This window comes from Hypanus sabinus, chromosome 20 (assembly GCF_030144855.1).
Source record: "Hypanus sabinus isolate sHypSab1 chromosome 20, sHypSab1.hap1, whole genome shotgun sequence".
NCBI classification, from domain to species: Eukaryota; Metazoa; Chordata; class Chondrichthyes; order Myliobatiformes; family Dasyatidae; genus Hypanus; species Hypanus sabinus.
In genome coordinates, this window is record NC_082725.1 from 59,840,004 (window position 1) to 59,864,902 (window position 24,899).

General features: G+C 40.7%; 2 protein-coding genes across 5 annotated transcripts in view; one reads left to right on the forward strand and one right to left on the reverse strand.

Annotated features, from left to right (window-relative positions):
- Positions 1–24,899, forward strand: part of hivep1 (HIVEP zinc finger 1) — a 263,351-nt gene that overhangs the window by 91,431 nt on the left and 147,021 nt on the right. For all 4 annotated transcript variants that reach the window (XM_059945577.1, XM_059945580.1, XM_059945579.1 and 1 more), the window contains exon 3: positions 21,296–21,379. In XM_059945577.1, the coding sequence (XP_059801560.1) occupies positions 21,296–21,379 (84 nt within the window). The remainder of the gene's footprint in view (positions 1–21,295; positions 21,380–24,899) is intronic.
- LOC132378699 (general transcription factor II-I repeat domain-containing protein 2-like) lies at positions 18,908–20,212 on the reverse strand. The gene is made up of 2 exons (XM_059945802.1): positions 19,338–20,212; positions 18,908–19,252 (listed from the first exon to the last, which is right to left on the reverse strand). The coding sequence occupies exon 1, from the start codon at positions 19,942–19,944 to the stop codon at positions 19,342–19,344; it is 603 nt and encodes a 200-aa protein (XP_059801785.1). The 5' UTR covers positions 19,945–20,212; the 3' UTR covers positions 18,908–19,252; positions 19,338–19,341.

Below are 24,899 nucleotides of genomic sequence, written 5' to 3' on the forward strand. Positions count from 1 at the left end.
AGGTAGATAGGGTCGTAAAGAGAGCTTTTGGTACATTGGCCTTTATAAACCAGACCTAAGTATTGAGTATGAGAGCTGGAATGGTATGGTGAGGTTGTATAAGACATTGGTGAGGCCGAATTTGGAGTATTGTGTGCAGTTTTGGTCACCTAATTACAAGAAGGATGTTAGTAAGGTTGAAAGAGTACAGAGAATGTTTACAAGGTTGTTGCCGGGGCTTGAGAAACTGAGTTACAGAGAAAGGTGAATAGATTAGGACTTTATTCCCTGGAGCGTAGAAGAATGAGGGGAGATTTGATAGAGGTATATTAAATTATGATTGGTATAGATATAGTGAATGCAAGCATGCTTTTTCCACTGAGGTTAGGGGAGAAAAAAACCAGAGGACATGGCTTAAGGGTGAAGGGGGAAAAGTTTAAAGGGAACATGGGGGGGGGCTTCTTCACACAGAAAGTGGTGGGAGTGTGGAATGAGCTGTCAGATGAAGTGGTAAATGCGGGCTCACTTTTAACATTTAAGAAAAACTTGGACAGGTACGTGGATGAGAGGTGTGTGGAGGGATATGGTCCAGGTGCAGGTCAGTGGGACTAGGCAGAAAAATGGTTCGGCACAGCCAAGAAGAGCAAAAAGGGCTGTTTCTGTGCTGTAATGTTCTATGGTTCTACGGCTCCATAAATGGATTGTCAACTGGAGTCCTCAGCCATGTTGCTGGAAAATAGTTCCACTTTCACAGTACCTAATGATTGGTTTGTCCTACTGGCTTTTATATTGCAAAGTTCACATGAAGTCCGTGTCCTTAGAACCCCCTCCTCTCCCTCTCTCCCTCCCTTTTTCTCTCCTTTCCTCTCTGTCTGTCTGTGTGTGTCTGTCTCTGTCTGTCTCTGTCCCCCCCCCCCCCCCCCCCCCCGCTGACTGCTCCTGTGGATCCTCCCACAGACCCCTGTATAAAGGCGATTGGAGGCACTGCTCCTCCCTCAGTCTCCAGGATGTTGTGTGGTGGTCGCTTGCTGCTTGTGTTTTCTTCCAGCCAATAAAAGCCTACCTTGAGTTATTGATGGTGCATCAATAGCATTGTTTGAACTGTCATAACCCTGACAAGAAATAGACCAGGAATTCACCTTGTACACCAATGAAATTCCATTCAGCAGAACAACAATCTCTCCCACAACCACAGTAGTGCTAAGAAAAATCATTAAACATGTATCAACCAAGAAAGATTGTTAGCCAATATGTGAACTTGCAAGTGGCAGTGATTGCATCAACTGAGATTGTATTCTGACACTGACCTGCAGATTTCACTGGGCATTAACCATGAACATGCTGGCATCCTCACCAATATAGTTAATGTTTCAGTAATGCTACAAATGTGCATGCATAATATGGAGAACATTTTGGAGATCATGGTGCATATGAATTATACAGAATGTTGTGCTATATGACAGTTCCAGCCTATTTTTGCACTTCTTTGTTCTGCTTGTTTTTCTCCAATCCAAGAGTAAACAGTAAAGTGACAATTATCCAATGGCAGCTTTCTGCTGCCTATTGTTGCTTCACAAGTCAATGTTGCTGTTTGTCAGACGGTTGGAAAATGTTTTTATATATTTGAAATGCACATTCTGTGCTGGTAGAATTGCATTTTTAAAAATTCTTATTCATGAAGGACAGGGAGCCTTTGGTGTTTATCCTTCTATATTCATTTAAGTCTCATGATACAGTTTGGTACATCAGCAGCAAGTTCCCTGCAGGCTAATTGTTCATTTTCATGCATATTAAGGCAGAGTATGAGGCAGCTTGCAATGGTTTTCTCCTACGCAGTATTTTCCACTCATCTCAATACTGATGGATAATTCCAAATCGAGAATGATGAATCATATGCTCAGCGTGTTTGTTTTACATTACTCAAAATGCTTTTTTTTGGTCCTAATCTAAATTAGTTTTTAATTGTAACCTTAGTGGAAAATGAATGAGTGCTTTGGTATGTGAAGTTTACAACATCAAAGCTGTTTTTGTAATGTTATCATTATTCTTCATTAATTTACTGAATTTAATTTCCTTCCATTGTGTTGATTTTTTGATATCTTCTACCTTTCAGCCACTTTCTAATTGTTAGATATGCTGCTGTCCTTTCAAAGTTGTTGAATTCAACTCATAGGCTGATTCCATTTTGAAATGCTAGATTTCATTTTATTTTGTCTTAGTTTTAATTTATTTCTTATATCCCTCCTAATTTAGGCCAAGAAGTATACTGAAAGATACTGCACTCTGTGTCAAAACAGCAGGTTGCATCTGTGGAAAGAGAAATGGGTTGCAGATCTTTTGTGAGAGCTAGAAAGGAGAGAAAATAAAGCTTGTTATATTGGATGAACAATGGAGAGGGAAGATTGCCTTTGATAGGCTCAAGCCAGAGTGACCATGGGAAGTTTCTGTGATCAGAGTTATCCGGTATATGAGTGAATGGAACAGTTAGGGAGTGAGAACACAGATAAAAGAATAAGCACAAGACAAAGTAGGAATTGTCAAATGGAGAACAGTAAGTTATATGGAGATATTAGGAGTTGGATACTGCAGTTGTACAAGAAACTACACTTGGAGTATTGTGTACACTTTTGGTCACTTATCAAGGTGTATAAAATTGTGAGAGGCATGGATAGTGTAAATGCACATGGTATTTTTCCAGGGTAAGAGGAACAAAATCTAAAGAGTATAGGTTTAAGGCAAGATATGAAAGATTTAAAAGGATTTGTGAGGCAACTTCATCACTCAAAGGTGATGCGTATATGGAACAAGCCGTTGATGGGCCTATTTCTGTATTACTCTGTGACTCTATCACATATGGATGACTGATACAGATAGAAAAATTAGTTACATGAAGTTAAAGAACTCAACCGGTAGAAGTACAATGTGGACTCAGTATTGAATTCTACAAGTTCAAGTAACTTAATTTGCAAATTTGAGATGTGCAGCAATGTTTGTTTTTGAAGAGCAGTGGTTTCCTCTGTGGTGTCCTTCCATGAACACCATTCTTGTTCAATGTTTTTCTTATTGTGTACACATGAACAGAGACTTTAGAAAGTTCTAGAGATTTCTGCAAGTCTTTTGCTGTTACTCTTGGATTCTTTTTCATCTCCTTCAGCATTGCATGTTTGCTCTTGGTGTGATCTTTGCAGGACGCCCACAACAGTACTGAATTTCCTCCATTTGTAGACTTTTCCAGCTTCATGCATCCCTACAGTTCTTCTAATAAGGTCCTCTGAAAGTGGCTTTGATTGAGGCATGGTGTGCATAAACAGATCTTTCTTGAGAAGAGCCTGCTCTGTCACTAACTTGACTTTGTGTGTCTCTTCATAGGGCAGGGCACCTCTATAACCCATACCTACAGTCTCATCTCATTGATTGGAACACCTGACTCCAAATAGCTTTTGTGGAAGGTATTATCCCAGAGGTTCACATACATTTTTGAACCTTGACTGTGATTGTTTAAATGGTGTACTCAGTATTGATGAGAAATACAACTGTTTGTGTGTTTTTAATTTAGGCAGATTGTGTTTGTTTATTATTGTGAATTAGATGAAGATCAGACCACATTTTATAAGTAATTAATGCAGAAAACCAGGCAATTGCAAAGGGTTCACAGACTTTTTTCTGTGACTGTATGACATTATCCGTTGGAAGGCCATGGAAAATAAAAATGTGACAATAAAAAGCAATACCAATAATAAATTTTCTTCCACTTTATTAACTTTTCTGCTGTTTCTTGGAAAAATTCCCAATCCTCTGCTCTATCACTAGCAGTTGGCCCTTTGTAGAATCTAATTTTCAATTCAGTATTTTACGTAACTTCTTTAGTTAACCACTTCATTTTCTCTTGAAATATAAATGTGTCAGTTACTAAAATTTGCAGCACATCAAGGTCATCTTAAAAAAAAAAGCAACCAGCAAGGAGGATTTATTTCTAGAGGACTGGATTTGGAAGTTTGAAAACATTTCTCAAGTTACATTGGGCTTGGTAAGACCACACATTGAGCATTGTACAGTGCCCTGAAAAAGTCTTCAGCCCCCACAACTATCTTCACATTTCACTGTCTCATTTTCTAAATTTAAAATATATTGAAGCAGGATTTTATTTTTTCAGCTTATCTACAAAACATTTTGCATCATGTCAAATTTAAAGAAAAAATCCAAAGCCTGTCAACACTGTACTGAAAATTAAAAAACAAAATTGTGAGGCTGAGAAATATTCATCCCCTTTGTAATTACTGTACTAACTTTCTTTGGGTGCAGTACTGTATATTACCTAATCAACTCACTCAATTTGTTGATATAGAAAATTGGAGGATTACCTGTTTCAATGAATTCATAAGAATTAATCTCCTTGCTTTCTGTAAAATGCAACAGCCCAAACCAAAATGAAGACAAATGAGTTTTCAAGACAAGTCAGGGGAATCAGAATTGGGTTTGGTATCACTGACGTATGTTCTGAAATGTGTTAACTTTGCAGTAGCAGTACAATGCAATCCATGATAATAGAAATAGAAAACTGTGAACTACTGTAAGTATAAGTGTGTGTGTGTGAAATAAAAAAGCAAGTAGTGAGTTAGTGTTCATAGGTTCAACGTTGATTCAGAAATTAGATGGCAGAGGAGAAGAAGCTGAATGATTAAGTGTGTGCCTTCAGGCTTCTGTACCTCCTTCCTGATGAACGAGAAGAGGGTGGAAGTCCTTAATGATGGACACTACCTTTCTGAGGCAACAGTCCTTGAGGGTGACCTGGATAGTACAGAAGCACTAAGTTGCGGAAGTATACAAGCCCATCTCAAAGACACTGAACATACCTCAGAGAGTGCAGTACAACATGAATGTGGAAAATATGAAACCACAGCCACACTGCCTAGGTCAGGCCACCCTTCTAAACTTAGTTACCGGAGAAGAGTGGCACTTGAAAGAGAAGCTACTGTGACAGCAACTATTATTCTGAGTGAGCTGCAGAAGCAGTGGGTGAAACTGGAGGTGAAGTCAAAAAAACATATCCTCGTCTGTAAAGACTTTGCAAAGCTTCACTTAGGAGATACTTTAAAGATGTGCAAGAGGTCTTGTGGTCAGAAGAAACTCAAGTGAAACTTCTTGGCCTAACACTGCATATCAGCCGGGTAACACCATGCCTACTGTAAAGTATGGTGCAGGTAGCATCAAGCTATGTTGATACTTTTCAATGACAGGAACTGGAAATCTGGTCAGGATTGATGGGAAGATGATTGTTGCTAAATACAGAGAGATAATGGATAAAAACCTGCTAGCCACTGCCAAAAAGTTTAAACTGGGGGTTAGGTCATCTTTCAGCAGGACAACTTCCCAAAGCACACAGCCAGAGCAACCATAGAGTGACTGCAGATGAAGAAAATTGATGTCCTTCAGTGGCCCAGCCAGAATCCTAACAACCCGAAGATCTTCAAGAATGCTGTCCACTGCTGCTCCCCAACTAACGTGGCACAGCTGGAGCAATTTTGCAAGGAGGTGTGGGCAAATCTTGCTCCATCACATCATATGCAAAGCTAATAGAGACTTCTCCAAAAAGACTACTGGCTATAATAGATGCAGGAGGTGGTTCAATTGAGTACTCAGCAAAGTGGGATGAATATTTTTGAATTGACTTTTCAGTTTTTGAATTCCTAGTTTTTTGTGTTTTACAATTTCCCCTGTTTTTTGGGCTCTACTGTGAAAAAAACAGCATGTGATTCACAAATAAAAATCCTCAGTTCAATTGATCAAAATCCCTGGTTGTAATACTTATTTATGTGAACAAAGGGTTGTGGGCTGAATACTTTTCATAGGCACTGTGTATAGTACTGGCTGCTTGTTTAAGGAAAAAAGTTAATAACTTGGAAGCAGCTCCCAGAAGGTTTACTTATTTAGTACCTGGAGTGGCCAATTTATATGATAAGAAAAGGTTGGACAGGCTTCAGTACACTTCAGAAGGAAGACAGAGAGTTTTCCTTGAATATATAAAATGTAGAGGCTATCAAAATTAGTAATCATTGTTTAAAAATAAGGAGTTATCAATTTAAGGCAGATATGATGATTTTTTTTCCCCTCAGAGTATTATAAGCCTTTGAACTCTTCCTCAAAACAGAATCTTTGATTATTTTAAATACTTTTTGGCATTAGTTTACTATTGTCCAAGCCAATTTCCTCTTTTGTGCTGTAAGGAAAAAACGATCATCTCAACTTTCAAATGCCATCTGCCTCTTGCCTTGATACACAGGGTTGGCATCACAGGCAAGCAGGTACGAGATCTCCATCCTGGGGATCCAAGAACACTGTCATGTACACCCAAACGAAGAGATAAGGTTCACAGAAGTATAGGGGATGCACCTCATCACCTCATCCACATGGAGAGAGCCGACGACGATGTCAGCACAAGGCGGAGTAGGGCTGGTGTTGAACCGCAAGGCGAACAAGGCACTAAGGGGCATAGACTCAGTCAGTGACAGTCCTTACTGCGGAATTTGACAGAAACCCAGCAACCTCTGTCATCATCTGTTACTCCCCGCACAACTGCAATGAGGAGAAGGAGGTGGAGACCTTCTACAGTAAACTTCACGAAGCTGTCACTTCAATACTGGCACATAACTTCCTGGCTGTGCTCGGTGATTTTAATGCCCAGATTGGACTGGAAGATGCTCCATACTCATACCACAACTTTACCAACAGAAATGGACAATACCTAATTGATTTCATCCAGGAACACAGTCTCATTGCCACCAACGCACAATTCAAGAAGCGAGCTGGTAAACTGTGGACATACGAAAACAGAGCCTCCCTCAACAGGAAACATCTCGACTACATCCTCGTAAGAACAAAATGGCGTAATTGTGTGATCAACACAGAAGCCTACAGCACCTTCAACAGTTCTGACCACAGAGTGGTGTCAATGCAAGTGAGACCACCAGAGAAAGCAGGATCTGCCAGTGGCCACACATTTTAATTCCACGTCCCATTCCCATTCGGATATGTCTATCCACGGTCTCCTCTACTGTCAAGATGAAGCCACAGTCAGGTTGGAGGAACAACACCTTATCTTCCATCTTCCATCTGGGTAGCCTCCAACCTGATGGCATGAACATTGATTTCTCTAACTTCCGTTAATGCCCCTCCTCCCCTTCTTCCCCATCCCTGATTTATTTATTCCCCCCTTTTTTTTCTCTCCCCATCACTCTTTGCCTGTTCTCCATCTCCCTCTGGTGCTCCCCTCACCCTTTCTTTCTTCCTAGGCCTCCCGTCCCATGATCCTTTCCCTTCTCCAGCTGTGTATTCCTTTTGCCAATTACCTTTCCAGCTCTTAGCTTCACCCCACCCCCTTCTGTCTTCTCCTATCATTTCAGATTCCCCCCTCCCCCTCCTACTTTCAAATCTCTTACTATCTTTTGTTTCAGTTAGTCCTGATGAAGGGTCTCGGCCCGAAACGTCGACAGTGCTTCTTTCTATAGATGCCGCCTGACCTGCTGCATTCCACCAGCATGTTGTGCGTGTTGCTTGAATTTCCAGCATCTGCAGATTTCCTCGTGTTTAAACATTTATTGAATTATTTTTTTCTTTTGTTTGGAATCTACGGCCGAAAATTGTGGTGAAACAGACTCAGTGCTAACATTCAAAAGATGATTATATTTTAAGTGGAAATACACACAGGCACATGGGAAAAGAGAGTTGGAGAGTGGGCTTAAATAGATTGCTCTACTAGAGGGGGATGAATAGACTTCTGTGGGTGTATCATTCTATCATAATCATCAGCTAGGCCGGCAATTTCAATTAAGACTTGTGCAGTCGTGACGAAGCCAAGCAATAGAGCAAGAAATTTCCATTTTCTTTTGTGCCCCATTGCAGATAAAAGTGATCAATGCAGTGAAGTTTCTCTGATTGTAATTCCCAGGAAAGGCTCTTAAAAATTAACTTCTTGAAGTTATTTTTAATTTCTTAAAGTTGGGTTTATTTTGGGCAGTGAACTAGGCATATTGATTAAAATAAAAGGCATTTCACTGTGAAAGTGCTCATTTTCAGCTATATTAATTCAAATACACCCATTTATCACTCCTAAATAGATCAAATAATATTATAATGCATTTTTAAATAATTCCTTTTCTATTATATTGTATATTGAGGATTTTAGTTTTGTGATATCAAATGAGCAATTAAAAAGCCTCCAAACACAATGACAAGGTTGTGGTCCTCTTGGAGAAGTGACCTATACGCTCTGGATAATTTATAGCCACGTGTCTTTGAGTCATATGGAGAACACAGAATAGATGTAAGGATTGAACCTTGGCCTCTGGAGCTGTGGGACAGCTGTTCTACTCACTGCACCACTGTGCCCCCCCCCCCATTGAAAGCTACCAGATACCGACATGTTTGGATAGAGTGGACATGGAGAAGGTTTTCCATTAGTAGGGGAGTTTAAGATCTGAAGGCATAGCGTCAGAATAAAAATATTTGCCTTTAACTGAGATAAGGTGGAATTTGTTTTCATCCGGGGTGGTGATCGTGGAATGTGTTGCCACAGAGGGCTATGGAGGCTAAGTCATTGGGTATATTTAAGGCAGAGGAGGATAGGTTCTTGATTAGTAAGGGTTAATGGTTATAGGGAAAAGGTGAGAGATTGGGGTTGAGAAAAAATCCGCCATGATTGAATGGCAAACCAAAACAGTGCACTTGATTGTTTGAATCTGCTAAATAACAGGATATACTAAAATCCTCTGATACTTGTACTTTGCATCCGGAACACATAGAGAGCATGTAATTGTTTTGCTAAAGAACAAACCTTATTAATGGTATTTTTCCGGTCTGCCTGCAAAATATTTTTTTCCAAACCTTGAGGAGTCTGAGAATCATCTATTATATTAAAATTATTTCCTTTATTTCTTACCATCAGTTACACCATGTGTTACTTTCAATATTTTGTTGTAATAAGAATTCTTGGATGAGAGATTGGGCTCATTTGCTTTTTCCTACACTAAAATTCCAAACTAGCTCCTCAGACATGCAGACACTGTAATGCTATTAATAATACCAGACACCTTGAAAATGTAATTTATGTACAGACATTAATGTCCATCAGAACTGTACTGTTCTGTCAATGAGGTTAGGTCAAAATGATAGCTTTCTTGAGCAGCATTTTAGTGAACCTACAAGGGAAAATGCTATCTTAGATCTAGTCCTGTACAATGAGACAGGTAAGATTAACGTTCTTGTAGTCATGGATCCCCTTGGAAAGAGATATTATTGTATGATTGAATTTCTCATACCTATGGAGGATGAAATAGATTTAAAACTAGTGTATTATGCTTGAACAAGGGAAACTACAACAGGATGAGGGAGGAGTTGGCTAATATGGTTTGGGATTTGGTAGAACAGTGAGGAACAGTGGAAAACTTTCAAAGAGATTTTTCACAGTGCTCAACAAAAGTATATTCCAGCCAAAAATAAGGATGGTAAGTGTGGAGAGAGCCAGCCTTGGATAACTAAGGAAATAAAAGGAAATAAAAGGCAGTATCAAATTAAAAGCTCACGTACAAAGCCGCAAAGAGTAGTGGGAGACTGGAGGATTGGGAAAACTTTAAAAAGCAACAAAGAAAAACTAAACAAGAAAAAAAGAAAGGGAAGATAGAGTAAATTAGCACAGAATATAAAAACAGATAGCAAAAGTTTTATAAATATATAAAGTGGAAGAGGGTGGTTACAGTCAATGTAGGTCCCTTGGAAGACAAGAAGGGGAAATTGATATTAGGTGATAAGGAAATGGCTGAGGCATTGAACAACTATTTTGTGTCAGTCTTCACAGTGGAGGACACGCCTAATATGCCAAAGAATGGTGTTATGGACGAAATGGGAGGTGAGGACCTGAATAGAATCACTGGCACTAAAGAGATAGTGATGAGAAAACTAGAGGGCCTGAAGGTAGATAAGCCCCCTGGTCCTGATGGAATGCATCCCAGGGTGCTGAAGGAATTGACGGAGGTTATAGTAGACGCGTTGGTAATCTACCAAAATTCTCCAGACTCTGGGCATGACCTGGTGGATTGGAAGACAGCAAGTGTCACGCCACTTTTTTAAAAAGTTACTGGAGTTCTTTGAGGACATAATGAGTGCAGTGGATAGAGGGGGACAGGTGGATGTCGTATACTTGGATATCCGGAAGGCGTTCGATAAATAAGATATAGATGCATGGAGTTGGAGGAAGCGTATTGGCATGGTTAGTGAATTGGTTAACCAGTGGAAGGCAGAGAGTTGGTATAAATGGGTGTTTCTCTGGTTGGCAGTCAGAGGTGAGTGGGGTGTCGCAGGGGTTGGCAGCTGTTTGCCATTTACATTGATGATTTGGAAGAGGGGACTGTGAGTGTAGTGTAGCAAAATTTGCTGATGACACTAAACTGAGTGGAAAAGCAAATTGTACAGAGGATGTGGAGAGTCTGCAGAGGGATATAGATAGGCTAAGTGAGTGGGCGAAGGTCTGGCAGATGGAATACAACGTTGGTAAATGTGAGATCATCCACTTTGGAAGGAATAATGGAAGAGCAGATTATTATTTAAATGGTGAAAGATTGCAGCATGCTGTTGTGCAGAGGGAATTGGGAGTGCTTGTGCATTAATCAGAAAAAGTTGGCTTGCAGGTACAACAAGTTATTAAGAAGGCAAATGGAATGTTGGCCTTCATTGCTAGAGGGATTGAATTTAAGAGCAGGGAGGTCATGCTGCAACTATACAGGGAACTGGTGAGGCCACACCTGGAGTACTGTGTGCAGTTCTGGTGTCCATACTTGAGGAAGGATGTACAGGCTTTGGAGGCAGTGCAGAGGAGTTTCACCAGGTTGATTCCAGAGATGAAAGGGTTAACCTATGAGAAGAGATTGAGTCACCTGGGACTATACTCTCTGGAATTCAGAAGAATAAGAGGGGATCTTAAAGAAACATATAAGATTTTGAAAGGGATAGATAAGATAGAAGTAGGTAAGTTGTTTCCATTGGTAGGTGTGTCTAGAACTAGGGGACATTGCCTCAAAATTCAGGGGAGAAGATTTAGGACAGAGGTGAGGAGAAACTGTTTTTCCCAGAGAGTGGTGAATCTGTGGAATTCTCTGCCCAGGGAAGCAGTTGAGGCTTCTTCGCTAAATATATTTAAGATACAGTTAGATAGATTTTTACATAGGAGGGGAATTAAGGGTTATGGGGAAAAGGGAAGTAGGTGGAGCTGAGTTTACGGACGGATCAGCCATGATCTTATTGAATGGCAGGGCATGCTTGATGGGCCGGATGGGCTACTCCTGCACCTATTTCTTACGTTCTTCAAATCTTGGAAGTCCCAAACTTTCCCACATGCACAGCTGCTCAATGTGCCAATTAATCATTAACTTCGAGGTCAACTAAAAATGGCCAATGTCAACCACTTAAAAGACACTGTGCTTACATTCTGGGAACAATTTTTAAACTCTATATCATATAACCACATAACCATATAACAACTACAGCATGGAAACAGGCCATCTCGGCCCTTCTAGTCGGTGCCGAACACTTACTCTCACCTAGTCCCGCAGACCCGCACTCAGCCCATAACCTTCCATTCCTTTCTTGTCCATATACCTGTCCAATTTTACTTTAAATGACAATACCGAACCTGCCTCTACCACTTCTACTGGAAGCTCATTCCACACAGCTACCACTCTCTGAGTAAAGAAATTCCCCCTCGTGTTACCCTTAAACTTTTGCCCCCTAACTCTCAACACATGTCCTCTTGTTTGAATCTCCCCTACTCTCAATGGAAAAAGCCTGTCCATGTCAACTCTATCTATCCCCCTCATAATTTTAAGTACCTCTGTCAAGTCCCCCCTCAACCTTCTGCGCTCCAAAGAATGAAGACCTAACTTGTTCAACCTTTCTCTGTAACTTAGGTGCTGAAACCCAGGTGACATTCTAGTAAATCTCCTCTGTACTCTCTCTATTTTGTTGACATCTTTCCTATAATTTGGTGACCAGAACTGTACACATATACTCCAAATTTGGCCTCACCAATGCCTTGTACAATTTTAACATTCCATCCCAACTCCTATACTCAATGCTCTGATTTATAAAGACCAACATACCAAAAGCTTTCTTCACCACCCTATCCACATGAGATTCCACCTTCAGGGAACTATGCGCCATTATTCTTAGATCATTCTGTTCTACTGCATTCCTCAATGCCCTACCATTTACCATGTATGTCTTATTTTGATTATTCCTACCAAACTGTAGCACCTCACACTTATCAACATTAAACTCCAACTGCCATCGTGCAGCCCACTCTTCTAGCTGGCCTAAATCTCTCTGCAAACTTTGAAAACCTACTTCATTATCCACAATGCCACCTACCTTAGTATCATCTGCATACTTACTAATCCAATTTACCACCCCATCATCCAGATCATTAATGTATATGACAAACAATATTGGACCCAGTACAGATCCCTGAGGCACATCACTAGTCACCGGTCTCCAACCTGACAAACAGTTATCCACCACTACTCTCTGGCATCTCCCATCCAGCCACTGTTGAATCCATTTTAATATTTCAATATTAATACCTAATGATTGAACCTTCCTAACTAACCTTCCATGTGGAACCTTGTCAAAGGCCTTACTGAAGTCCATACAGACAACATCCACTACTTTACCCTTGTCAACTTTCATCGCAACCTCTTCAAAAAATTCAATAAGATTTGTCAAACATGACCTTCCTCGAACAAGTCCATGTTGACTGTTCCTACTCAGACCCTGTCTACCCAGATAATTATATATACCATCTCTAAGAATACTTTCCATTAATTTACCCACCACTGACGTCAAACTGATAGGCGTATCATTGCTAGGTTTACTCTTAGAACCCTTTTTAAACAATGGAACCACATGAGCAATATGCCAATCCTCCGGCACCATCCCCATTTCTAATGACATTTGAAATATTTCTGTCTGAGCCCCTGCTATTTCTACATTAACCTCCCTCAAGGTCCTAGGGAATATCCTGTTAGGATCTGAAGATTTATCCACTTTTATATTCCTGAAAAGTGCCAGTACTTCCTCCTCTTTAATCGTTATAGTTTCCATAACTTCCCTACTTCTTTCCCATACCTTACACAATTCAATATCCTTCTCCTTAGTGAATACCGAGGAAAAGAGATTGTTCAAAATCTGCCCCATCTCTTTCAGCTCCACACATAGCTGTCCACTCTGATTCTCTAAAGGACCAACTTTATCCCTCACTATCCTTTTGCTATTATTATAACTGTAGAAACCCTTTGGATTTATTTTCACCTTACTTGACAAAGCAACCTCATATCTTCTTTTAGCTTTTCTAATTTCTTTCTTAAGATTCTTCTTACGTTCTTTATATTCCTCGAGCACCTCATTTACTCCATGCTGCCTATATTTATTGTAGATATCTCTTTTTCTCCTAACCAAGTTTCCAATATCCCTTGAAAACCATCGCTCTCTCAAACTTTCAACCTTTCCTTTCAACCTAACAGGAACATAAAGATTCTGTACCTTCAAAATTTCCCCTTTAAATTACCTCAATTTCTCTATTACATCCTTCCCATAAAACAAATTGTCCCAATCCACTCCTTCTAAATCCTTTCGCATCTCCTCAAAGTTAGCCTTTCTCCAATCAAAAATCTCAACCCAGGGTCCAGTCCTATCCTTCTCCATAATTATATTGAAACTAATGACATTGTGATCACTGGACCCGAAGTGCTCCCCAACACATACCTCCGTTACCTGACCTATTTCGTTCCCTAACAGAAGATCCAACACTGCCCCTTCTCTATTTGGTACCTCTATGTATTGCTGCAAAAAACTATCCTGCACACATTTTACAAACTCCAAACCATCCAGTCCTTTTACAGTATGGGCTTCCCAGTCTGTGTGTGGAAAATTAAAATCTCCCACAATCATATATCTCGCTGCGTATTTACAGCATTTCCTGATTTTACTTTGGATGTTCAGCATTCTGGGGTTTATGCTGTTTGCTGCCTGATATCTCCCTGACAGGGTAAATCCACAGTAACTATTGACGAATAATACAGACAGGTCTCTGTAAACATAGTTCCCACTATATGCATAAAATCACTGAACCATGACTGAAGTATGGTTGTAGTTGGGAATTGAATGTCCAAGGTTACAAATTATATCAGGGATAGGAAGGTAAACTGAGTGTGTGATGTGGCTCTACTGGTATAGAATGGCATCAAATCTGTAGAAAGATGTGATATAGGATTGGAAAATGTTGAATCCTCGAGTAGAGAAACTGCAAGGGTAAAAGGACATTGATGGCATTTATATACAGGCCTCTCAACAGTGGCTGGGAGGTGGAGCATAGGTTACAACAAAGGTGAGTCAAAAGAGCAATGTTATGGTAGTCATGGGAGATTTTAACATGCAGGTCGACTGGGAAAATCAGGTTGGTAATGTATCTCAGGAGAGTCAGTTTGTTGAATGCCTAAGAGATAGCTATTAAGAGCAGTTTCTCGTTGAGCCTACTAGGGAATCAGCTATACTGGATTGGGTGTTATGTAATGAACCAAAGATGATTAGGGAGCTTAAGGTAAAAGAACCCTTGGGAACCAGTGATCACAATATGCTTGAGTTCAACTTGAAAATTGATACGGAGAAATTAAAGTATGATGTTGCAGTATTTCAGTGGAGTAAAGGAAATTATAGTGGTATGAGCGAGGAGTTGGCCAAAGTAAACTGGAAGGAGCTGTTGGAGGGGTGTCAGCAGAGCAGCAATGGTGTGCGTTCCTGGGGAAAATGAGGAAAGTGGAGGACATTTGTATTCCAAAAATAAAGTAAAATATTCAAATGGTCAAATAGTATACCTGTGGCTGGCAAGGGAAGTCAAAGCTAATGTAAAAACAAAAGAAAGGGCATACAACAAAGCAAAAATTAGTGGTAAAATAGACGATGGGGAAATGTTTAAAAACCTACAGAGAGCAACCAAAAAAAGTTATTAGAAGGGAAAAGATGACACGAAAGCAAGCTAGCAAATAATATCGCAGTGGATTATAAGAATTTTTTCAAGTATGTTAAAAATAAAAGAGAAATGAGAGTGGACTGCCAGGACCGCTAGAATATGAGGCAGGAGAAATAGTAATGGGGGACAAGGAGATGGCAGATGAACTAAATGAGTATTTTGCATCATTCATCACTAGCAATATGCCAGATGTTGTAGTGTGTGAAGAAAGCGAAGTGGGTGCAGTTTCCAGAGGACTGGAAAATTGCAAATGTCACTCCACTCTTTAAGAAGGGAGGAAGGCAACAGAAAGGAAATTATAGACCAGTTAGCCTGACCTCAGTGGCTGGGAAGATGTTAGAGTCAATTGGTAAGGATGATGTACTTGGTGATATAGGACAAGATAGTACAAAGTCATCATGGTTTCCTTCAGGGAAAATTCTGCCTGATGAACCTGTTGGAATTCTTTGAGGAGATCACAAGTAGGATAGATAAAAGGGATGCAGTGGATGTTGTATATTTGGACTTTCAGAAGGCTTTTATGCTGTATATAAATGATTTAGATGATGAAATAGATGGCTTTGTTCCATGTTTGCAGCTGATTTGAAGATTGGTGGAGGGGTAGGTAGTGTTGAGGAAACAGGTAGGATGAAGAAGAACTTAGACAGATTAGGAGAATGTGCAAGAAAGTGGCAAATGAAATGCAATGTTGGAAAATGCATGGTCCATGCCCTTTGGTAGTAGAAATAAATGCGCGGAAAATTTTCTAAATGGGGAGAAAATCCAGGAATCTAAGATGCAGAGGGAATTGGGAGTCCTTGTACAGAACACCCTGAAGGTTATCTTGCAGGCTGAGTCAGTGGTGAGGAAGGCAAATGCCACATTGGCATTCATTTCAAGAAGTGTAGCATACAAGAGCAAGAATGTGATGCTGAGGATTTTTAAAGTACTGGTGAGGCCTCATGTTGAGTATTGTGAACAGTTTTGTGCCCCTCATCTTTGAAAAGATGTGCTGGCATTGGAGTGGGTCCAGAGAAGGTTCACAAGGATGATTCCAGGAATGAAAGGATTATCATACGAGAAACTTTTGATGGCTCTGGGTCTGTACTCACTGGAATTCAGAAAGATGAAGGGGGATCTCATTGAAACCTTTTGAATGTTGAAAGGCCCAGACAGAGTAAATGCGGAAAGGATGTTTCCTTTGGTGGGAGAGTCTAGGACAAGAGGGCACAGCCTCTGGATAGAGGAGCACTCTTTCAAAACAGAGATGCAGTGAAATTTCTTTAGCCAAAGGGTCATGAATTTGTGGAATTTGTTGCCACATCCATCTGTGGAAGCCAGGTCGTTGGCTGTATTTAAGACAGAGATTGATAGTTCTTAATTGGTCATGGCATTAAAGGTTACAGGGAGAAGGTCGTGGACTAGTGTTGAGGAAGAGAAAGTAAAAGGACTAGCCATGATTGAGTGGCGGAGCAGACTCGATGAGCCATATGGTCTAATTCTGCTCCTATGTCATATGGTCTTATGTTCTAAATGGCATTAATTATTAATCCAATAAATAACTACCGTAAATTCCGGACTATAAGCCGCTACTTTTTTCCCACGCTTTGAACACTGCGGCAACACTGCGGCCTATACTACGGTGCGGCTAATGCATGTTTTTTTTTTCATGCCGCCAAAAACATTTTGCCTCGTAACAGTAGACCAATAAAATTGATGAGTAGTTCACAGAGGTCCAATGAAATTGTACGATAAATCAAGCGCACTTTCACAATTAAATAATTGTAAATCAGTCATTTGTACTCACCCTCATCAACATGGAAAACACTCGAAGAAAAGCATATGATGCAGCTTTTAAGTTAAAGGCGATCAATCTGGCAGTTGAAGAAGGAAATCGAGCTGCTGCACATAATCTTGGCATAAATGAATCGATGGTGAGACGGTGGAGATGCCAGCGTGAAGAACTGAGTCAATGCAAAAAGACGACAAAAGCTTTCAGAGGTAATCATAGCAGATGGCCCGAACTTGAAAACCTTCTTGAAGACTGGGTTAACACACAGAGAGCAGGCGGCCGCGGTGTTTCCACCGTGCAGATCAGACTGAAGGCTAAAGCAATTGCCACCAAAATGAAAATCGAAGATTTTAGAGGTGGGCCATGGTGGTGTTTTAGATTTATGAGACGAAAAGGCCTGTCCGTCAGGGTACGCACGACTCTGTGTCAGCAGCTCCCTCCCGACCACGAGGAAAAACTTGCTAACTTCCGCACATTCACTCAAACAAAGATAGCAGAGAATTCCATCGGGCCAGATGATATCATAAATATGGATGAAGTACCTTTGACGTTTGACCTGCCTCTCACTCGGACTGTTAATAAAAAAGGTGACTCGTCCATCACACTGAAAACAAGTGGGCATGAGAGAACGCATTTTACTTGTGTTCTGAGCTGCACAGCATCCGGACTAAAGCTTCCACCGATGGTGCTTTTTAAGCGGCTGACAATGCCAAAGGAAAAATTCCCAAAAGAAATCATGGTGAAAGTCAATAAGAAAGGTTGGATGATGGAGAGTCTAATGAAGGATTGGCTGAGAGAGTGCTACGCCAAGCGACCAGGGGGATTTTTTCACAGAAAAAAACGGCGCTGCGCATTGAAAGGGAGGCTTGGATGACGAGCGGCGAGAAATCCTTTACCAAAACAGGACGCATGCGAAGAGCATCTTTAACTCAAGTCTGCCAGTGGATCCTAAATGTGTGGAGCCGTGTCACAACATCCACCATCACCAACGGGTTTCGAAAGGCTGGACTGCTGCGTGATGAAGAGGACCGCGTGTGCTCAAGTGAGAGCAACAACGAAGAGACTGAAGTGAGTGACGAGATCCTGAGGTTGTTCAATTCGGACACTGAAGAATAGGACTTTGATGGTTTTAGTGCGCAGGAGGAAGATGAAGAAGGCGATCAATAACTTTTCCTGGTAGGCTGCAGTATATATATATTTTTTTACCAGTTGTTAGGAGATATTGGAATGTTGTTCGTGCACTGTTCAGTAAAAAAGTATACGCAACGTAATTTGTGTGTTACCGATACATATGTATATTTAAAAGTAGCTGTGTTACAGGCACTGTTCGATAAAAAGCATTTGCAATATGTATTTGTTTATGTTACCATACGGATTTAATTAAAAGTTAAAAAATCCTCACATGTAATATCTTTCTGTGTAAATATCTCATATTACAACGTGGGACACCTGCGGCTTAAAATCCGGTGCGGCCTGTACAAGTACAAAATTGATTTTCTTTCTAAAATTAGAGCATGCGGCTTTTAATCAGGTGCGCTGTGTAGTCCGGAATCTACGGTATTTCACAAAGTTGTGCAATGCAGTGTCAATAAATATATTTAAAAATATTCACATTCTAACAACACACAAGAGGCACCACAGCACACAATAACACACTTTTTAATAATATTATACCCTTTTATCAGCCAAAACTGTTTTTCTGTAATTAGCCCAACATCCCTCTTTAAATTTGTATTTGTAAATTTTGTGCAATGTGGAGTATTTGAGTACCACTGTTAGTAGATCTGGTGTGCAATGATGTATTACGTCATAAGTTACAGCTGGATTTCAAGGACAGTGTGCTAGATTGAGCATTGCAATAATATATTGTATGACATTTGACTTGCAGGAATGGGTAAAGAGTAAGGGAAGTGATTTAATTGGAACTGAACTCTGAAGAACAGGCAAGACTTGATCCACCGAATGAATTTCTATACTGCAGTGTTAAACGAAAAGCTCAAAAATAATTTGCATTTATACAATAAAAGAAGTAAGTGTCAGAATGTCTAGGCCAGGGGTCAGCAACCTTTACCACTGAAAGAGCCACTTGGACCCGTTTCCCACAGAAAAGAAAACACTGGGAGCCGCAAAACCCGTTTGACATTTAAAATGAAATAACACTGCATACAACGTTTTTTTTGCCTTTATGCTATGTATAAACAAACTATAATGTGTTGCATTTATGAAATTGATGAACTCCTGCAGAGAAAACAAAATTACATTTCTGCATGCAACAAAAACATTTTGAACTCCGAAAAAAAGACGTTGGGTTGAAAGTTACTTTTAAGTAAAATATTCAATGTCTATTTGAGTCCTTCTTGTATTTATGAAAAACGCCGAACTTAAATTTTCCGCCAGCAGCAAACCAAAAATAACGTCAGCCAGCTGTCATCCTGAAAAATGAAAGGACTATTTCACTGAACAATGAAAAAATATGAATATAAGTAAAATAATAGGCAATTAAAATATTTATCATACTTGGTTAATGGGATTTCTGCTCCTGGACCTCAGCGCACAGCGTCTGCACATCAGGGCTGTATGATGTCACCTTCATCTTTACACAGGATCGCAAGCTGTCATCTGTGAGGTTTTCAATATCACTCCATTTGTGTTTCTGAGCAAGAACGGCCTTCTGACGGGCAACATCTTCAAGGTCTGCTGTCAAGCGTCTAAACTTGGACACCCATATGTCTTTGTCGGCTATGTCGGCCAGTTCCATCTCAAGATCAGGTTGACTCACACCTGCCAATGCAGTCGTATTCAGTAGGGAAGGATCGATGCTTAAGGGAGTGACCGGGAAGGATAATGTGTTTTTTTCCTCTCTGAACTCACAGAAGCGTTTCCCAAACGATGTTTGCATTGCGATGATTGCAGAATGTAAATACTCCGAAATTATCATGTCGTGACCTTGTTTGAACTCTCTCAAATTGGGGAAGTGAGACAAAGTGCCTTTCTGTAAATCTCTGGCAAGCACTGTCAACTTGCGTTCGAATGCCAAAACATCCTCCAACATGTGCAGGGCTGTACGTCCTTTCCCCTGAAGAGCTGTGTTCAGCGTGTTCAGGTGCGCTGTCATGTCTACCATGAAGTGTAGCTTTTCCAGCCACTCTGGCTGCTTCCAGACACGCGACAAAGCGTTTCAGCACCTTCCGTCTGGACAGCCAGCGATAAAAACACGTTGTAGCGGTGTCAGTAAACTGCAGTCAAAGATAGCTTTATTCGAACTAAACAGCCTTGCTTTTAAGCCTCCCTCAACCCAGCCCCCATGGACGCAGATGCTGCAAAAGACGCGTACTCACAAACCCCCGTAGGCTATCTCCCTTAGCCGGAATGCTGGCTAATTGTGAGCCGTTTCGGATGTGGCAGGAAATGTGTCGCTACACTTAGGTTGTACAAGATCACCATAATTACATTTCAAAAGCTAACAAACTAACATAAAATACATTTTAATTAAATACTGACCAATTATTTCCCAAAGCCATAGGGAGCCGCAGCACAGAGGTGAAAGAGCCACAAATGGCTCAGGAGCCGCAGGTTGCCGACCCCCGGTCTAGGCCAATGCCCAGCTGAAGTGTTGCAGGATCACACGGAACATCGGGAGCAGTGGGTTAGCTGCTGGGGGTTGCATGCCTGGAGAGCTGAGCTTTTTTGGTGCTGACTCTCCAGACTCAGAGCTCAGAAAATCGATGCAACAGACTTTTAACATCATAAATCAGCAAGTTGTTAGTTATATCTCCCCTCTTGCTGTGAAACGGGGATACCTATTATTTCTTATTTTCCCTTATTAGAGAGAGAGCGATAGAAAGAGAGAATTATTGGGTGAATGAGTAGTTTTGGGGGTACTGCAGTTCTGTGTCATTGATGCTTTGCTTGAGCGCTCGGTGGAGGATACTGATGCTTTTTTGCTGATGGGGTGGGGGTGGGTCATTGCCTTGCTGAAAAAGAATCCCAGGATGTATATTGTATACATTTCTCTGACATTAAATGCACCTGTTGAAACCTATTGAAAAACTCATTTCATTTCTTTTTCCACAAATTCTGCCTGGTTTGCTCAGTTTACCCAGCAATTTCGCTTTTATTTCTGATTTCCAGAAACCACAGTTTTTAGATTTGCAGAAATGCAATGCCTTTCATGGCTTCTTGATATTCCAAAGTGGTTTCTGATATTACTAAAGCCAAATTATTGTTGAGGAGATCTATAAATCTACAGTTTTATAATCTACAGGAGATCTACAGTTTTTACCATGGTGCATTCATTGACTGCTCCAACCATTGGTGCTTATGCCTGATGAAATCTGAATGTTTATAGGAAAGAAAGTTATTTGGATTCTAGCTATGTTTTAGAATCTCTAGTTCTCTCTCTGACATCGTATTTTTGAAACATTCATTCAGTTTTATTGAAAATATTTATCAGCATTTATTTATTTTACTTTCAGACAAAATTCAAGAAGCACAAAAAGAATTGCGGGTTCCTGAAAGTGCTCACAAAAGCTTGCAAGTCACTGAAGGCACAAGAAAAGGTTGGTTTCAGTTCAATATATATACATTAAAGGAAGAGTGGTAGTAATTCTTGCACTATTCATCTCCAGAATCTGAATACTGTATTCTTAGTTGCTACCTGCTGATCTTATTGTTTAGTTAATGAACAGGAAAGCATCTTGTGACCATTTGGCAGAATTAAAGCATACTTGCTTAATTTGCAAATATGAAGACCTTTGTGGTTCATAATGAATCTGCATGAGACATTTGTCAAGTTCATCAGCATCTGATGCTTCAGAAATTTTACATTGGCTATGATGGTGTAGCATAAGGGGACTAGTTTCCAGGGGAGTATGTTACATATGGACATTAATATGTGCCTGGTGTATATTAAGATTCCGTTGTAATTTTAGCACATTTTAAGGTGTTACTTTCTGGCTGAATGATAGTATAAATCATTTAAAAAAGAATGGAAAGATAAAAGTAATATATTGAGTATCAAAAACATTTACCTCGGGTAAAAGGAACACATTAAATCAAAACAGAGAAATAAGCAATGTTTAATAAAAGCATTATAGAAAGAGGGTTGGGCTGTGTGTCACAGATAACTCTCCTTCATATACTGTAAGCTCAAAGGCTGCAGGGAACAGACTGAGAAATGAGACGGGATCTACTTGGAAAAGAATAAATGGTAACAATTACTGAGATCTGGCTGCAAGATGGTCAGGATTGGAAATTAATACTTAATAGTACATATTGCAGAAAGAATAGGAAAAGTTGAAGCAGCTTAGGCATAACCTAAATGGAATTAAGTATAAAATAGCGATACATTATGTTCAGTAGCAGGAGAGAATTTCAGAATTGTGTAGGGATGCCCTGAATGCAGTCGTAAGGCCAAATGTATTTACGTAGGTACTAGACAAGCATGTAGAAAAAGCATTGTGATTTTGTGGAGAGTTTAACTTTGATATCAAATGGAATAAGCAGACAAGCTAGTGTCTGAAATGTAATAAATGTTTTGTTTTGAGAATAGTTTAGGTAGTGGAATTTTTAAATTTATCTTTATTTATTTAGTGATACGGCGTGGAGAAGGCCCTTCTGGCCCTTTGAGCCCCGTCACCTAGCAACTCAGCAACATCAATTAACTGTAACCTCATCACAGGACAATTTAAAATGACCAATTAATCTATCCAGTACTTCTTTGAAAACTGGAGCACCTAGGGAAAACCTGTATATTCCATGGGGTGGACATACAGAGAGACTCCTTACACAACTGTACCAGAATTGAACTTCGAACTCTGAGCTGTTATAGCGTCATGTTAACTGCTATGGTACTGTGGACCATGTTTCAACTGACAATCTGCTATCTGACTGTTCAGAAATCCTGATTGTTTGACATCTGGTTAACTGAGTGCTGATTCTACACTCCTGTTAGCTTACTGGGGTCCCTAGTTCCCACATTCCCTTTGACTTACTGGGTCCTCATTCTCACACACTCTTCAATACAGTTGGCCCTCCTTAGCCACGGGGAATTGGTTCCAGGACCCCTCGTGGATACCAAAATTCGTGGATGCTCAAGTCCCTTATTCACCCTGTCTCAACAGGGTGGACCTTAGGACCCAGCGGAACCCCAGACCTTATTTAACCTGTCTCAGTGTGGTGGGCATTAGGACCCGGCACCAGAGCTCTAAATGCGCAGTGTTTCTGTTCATGAAAATAATCACAATCACGATTGAAAATAAAGTGGAAATAATAAAGCGATTGAAAAGAGGTGAAACACCATTGATCATTGGAAAAGCGTTAGGCTACGTCGGTCAATGGTCGGAACAATTTTAAAGGATAAAGTGAGAAAGGCTGTGCCCCGATGAAAGCTACAATTATTACTAAGCAATGCAGTGGTTTAATTATTGGATTTTGGGGTTTTGGGTTTTTGATCCTCCACATCAACCCGGCATGGTGGAGAGTGCTCTAGGGAGCAATCTGTCCTGAGTCCCGAGAACTTCCGTTCCCAAGCCGGCGCTGAAACATGTTCTTAAGTGTTTTATATGCATAGAAAGGTAAAATATATACTAAGACAAACGTTTGACTAACTGACGCTAAATAATACCGGATGTACCTGTTCCAACTTACTTAGTAAGAGAACTTCCGATTTTTTCAATCCCGATGCACGATAACCCACGCACATCCTCCCATATACTTTAAATCATCTGTAAATTACTTATAATACCTAATACAATGTAAATGCTATGTAAAATGGTTGTTACACTGCATTGTTTAGGGAATAATGACAAGAAAAAAGTCTGTATGTGCTTGAACAACAAGTGCTGGAAGAGCAGTTCCGGGTTTTCGCAATTCGCAGTTGGTTGAATTCGCGCATGCGGTATCTGTGGATATGGAGGGCCGACTGTATATTGCAGCGTCGGTTGCCACACTCATTGGGTTTCAAGTCCCACACTAACTTTGATATACTGGTGTTGCCCTGTAGCTCACTCTTTAATATACTGGGGCTCTGGTTCCTGTGCTTCTTTTCATGCACTGAGCCCCCAGTAAAGATTTAAATATCTCTTCCACTACCCTAGCAATCCTCTTCTTTTTTTGGGATAAATCCAAACCACCTTAATGCTTACTTGAGACATCTATTAACTCCACTTTTAATCTTAACAAGCTCTGGAATTTCACAGTCTCAACTAAAATCTCCAATTACAATGTCTTTCTCCTTAATGAATATAGGTGAAAGTATTAATTTGACATTCTTCATATGTCCTCTGGTTCTTGGTCCCTAAAGGGGTCCACTATTTCCCTGTTATCCTCTTACTTTTAGTAAAGAAAAAAACCTTTGGATTGTGGCGACCCACTTTCTGTGCAGGCGAACTGGCTCATGTCATTTCTGCCCGGAGAGGGCGGGCGCTAGGGATTGAAATACCAGCGCCACGAAGTTTGAGTAAACTAGTCTCGAAACGACTTACCGACTGCGTGTCGTTATTTCAGCGCTGTGTGTAGCACATCGCTACATTAGTGACCTCGATGGTCCAAACGGGATTTGGACCAAAGATGACCAACTCTTCATCTGTTCACTCAGTTTCACTACAACTGTCGACTTTCTGGACGCTGCAACCACACGTGTGGTTTAGCCAAGCAGAAGCCCAGTTCCAGATTTGGTAGATATCCTCTGATTCCACGCGTTACTCCCATGTGGTAGCGCCCTTGACCAGGAGACGGCCGCCCAGGTTGTGGATTTCATACAGTCGCCCCCGGAAGAACGCAAATATGAAGCATTCAATGCACTGCTCACTGGGACCTTTGGCCGCTGGCCACCAGGACAGCCTCTTGTACGTCTGGGACAAACTGTCGGGATGCCGCTTCTTGGTCGAGACCGGAGCAGAGATCAGTGTCTTGTCCCCGACGGGGTATGACACCCGCAAAAGGAAGCCAGGACCCACCCTGATGGCTGCAAACGGCAGCACGATACGGACCTACAGCACCTGCACAGTGCAGCTGCAGTTCGGCGCCAGCCGGTTCACGTGGGACTTCACACTGGCCGCGGTGGCCCAACCACTCCTG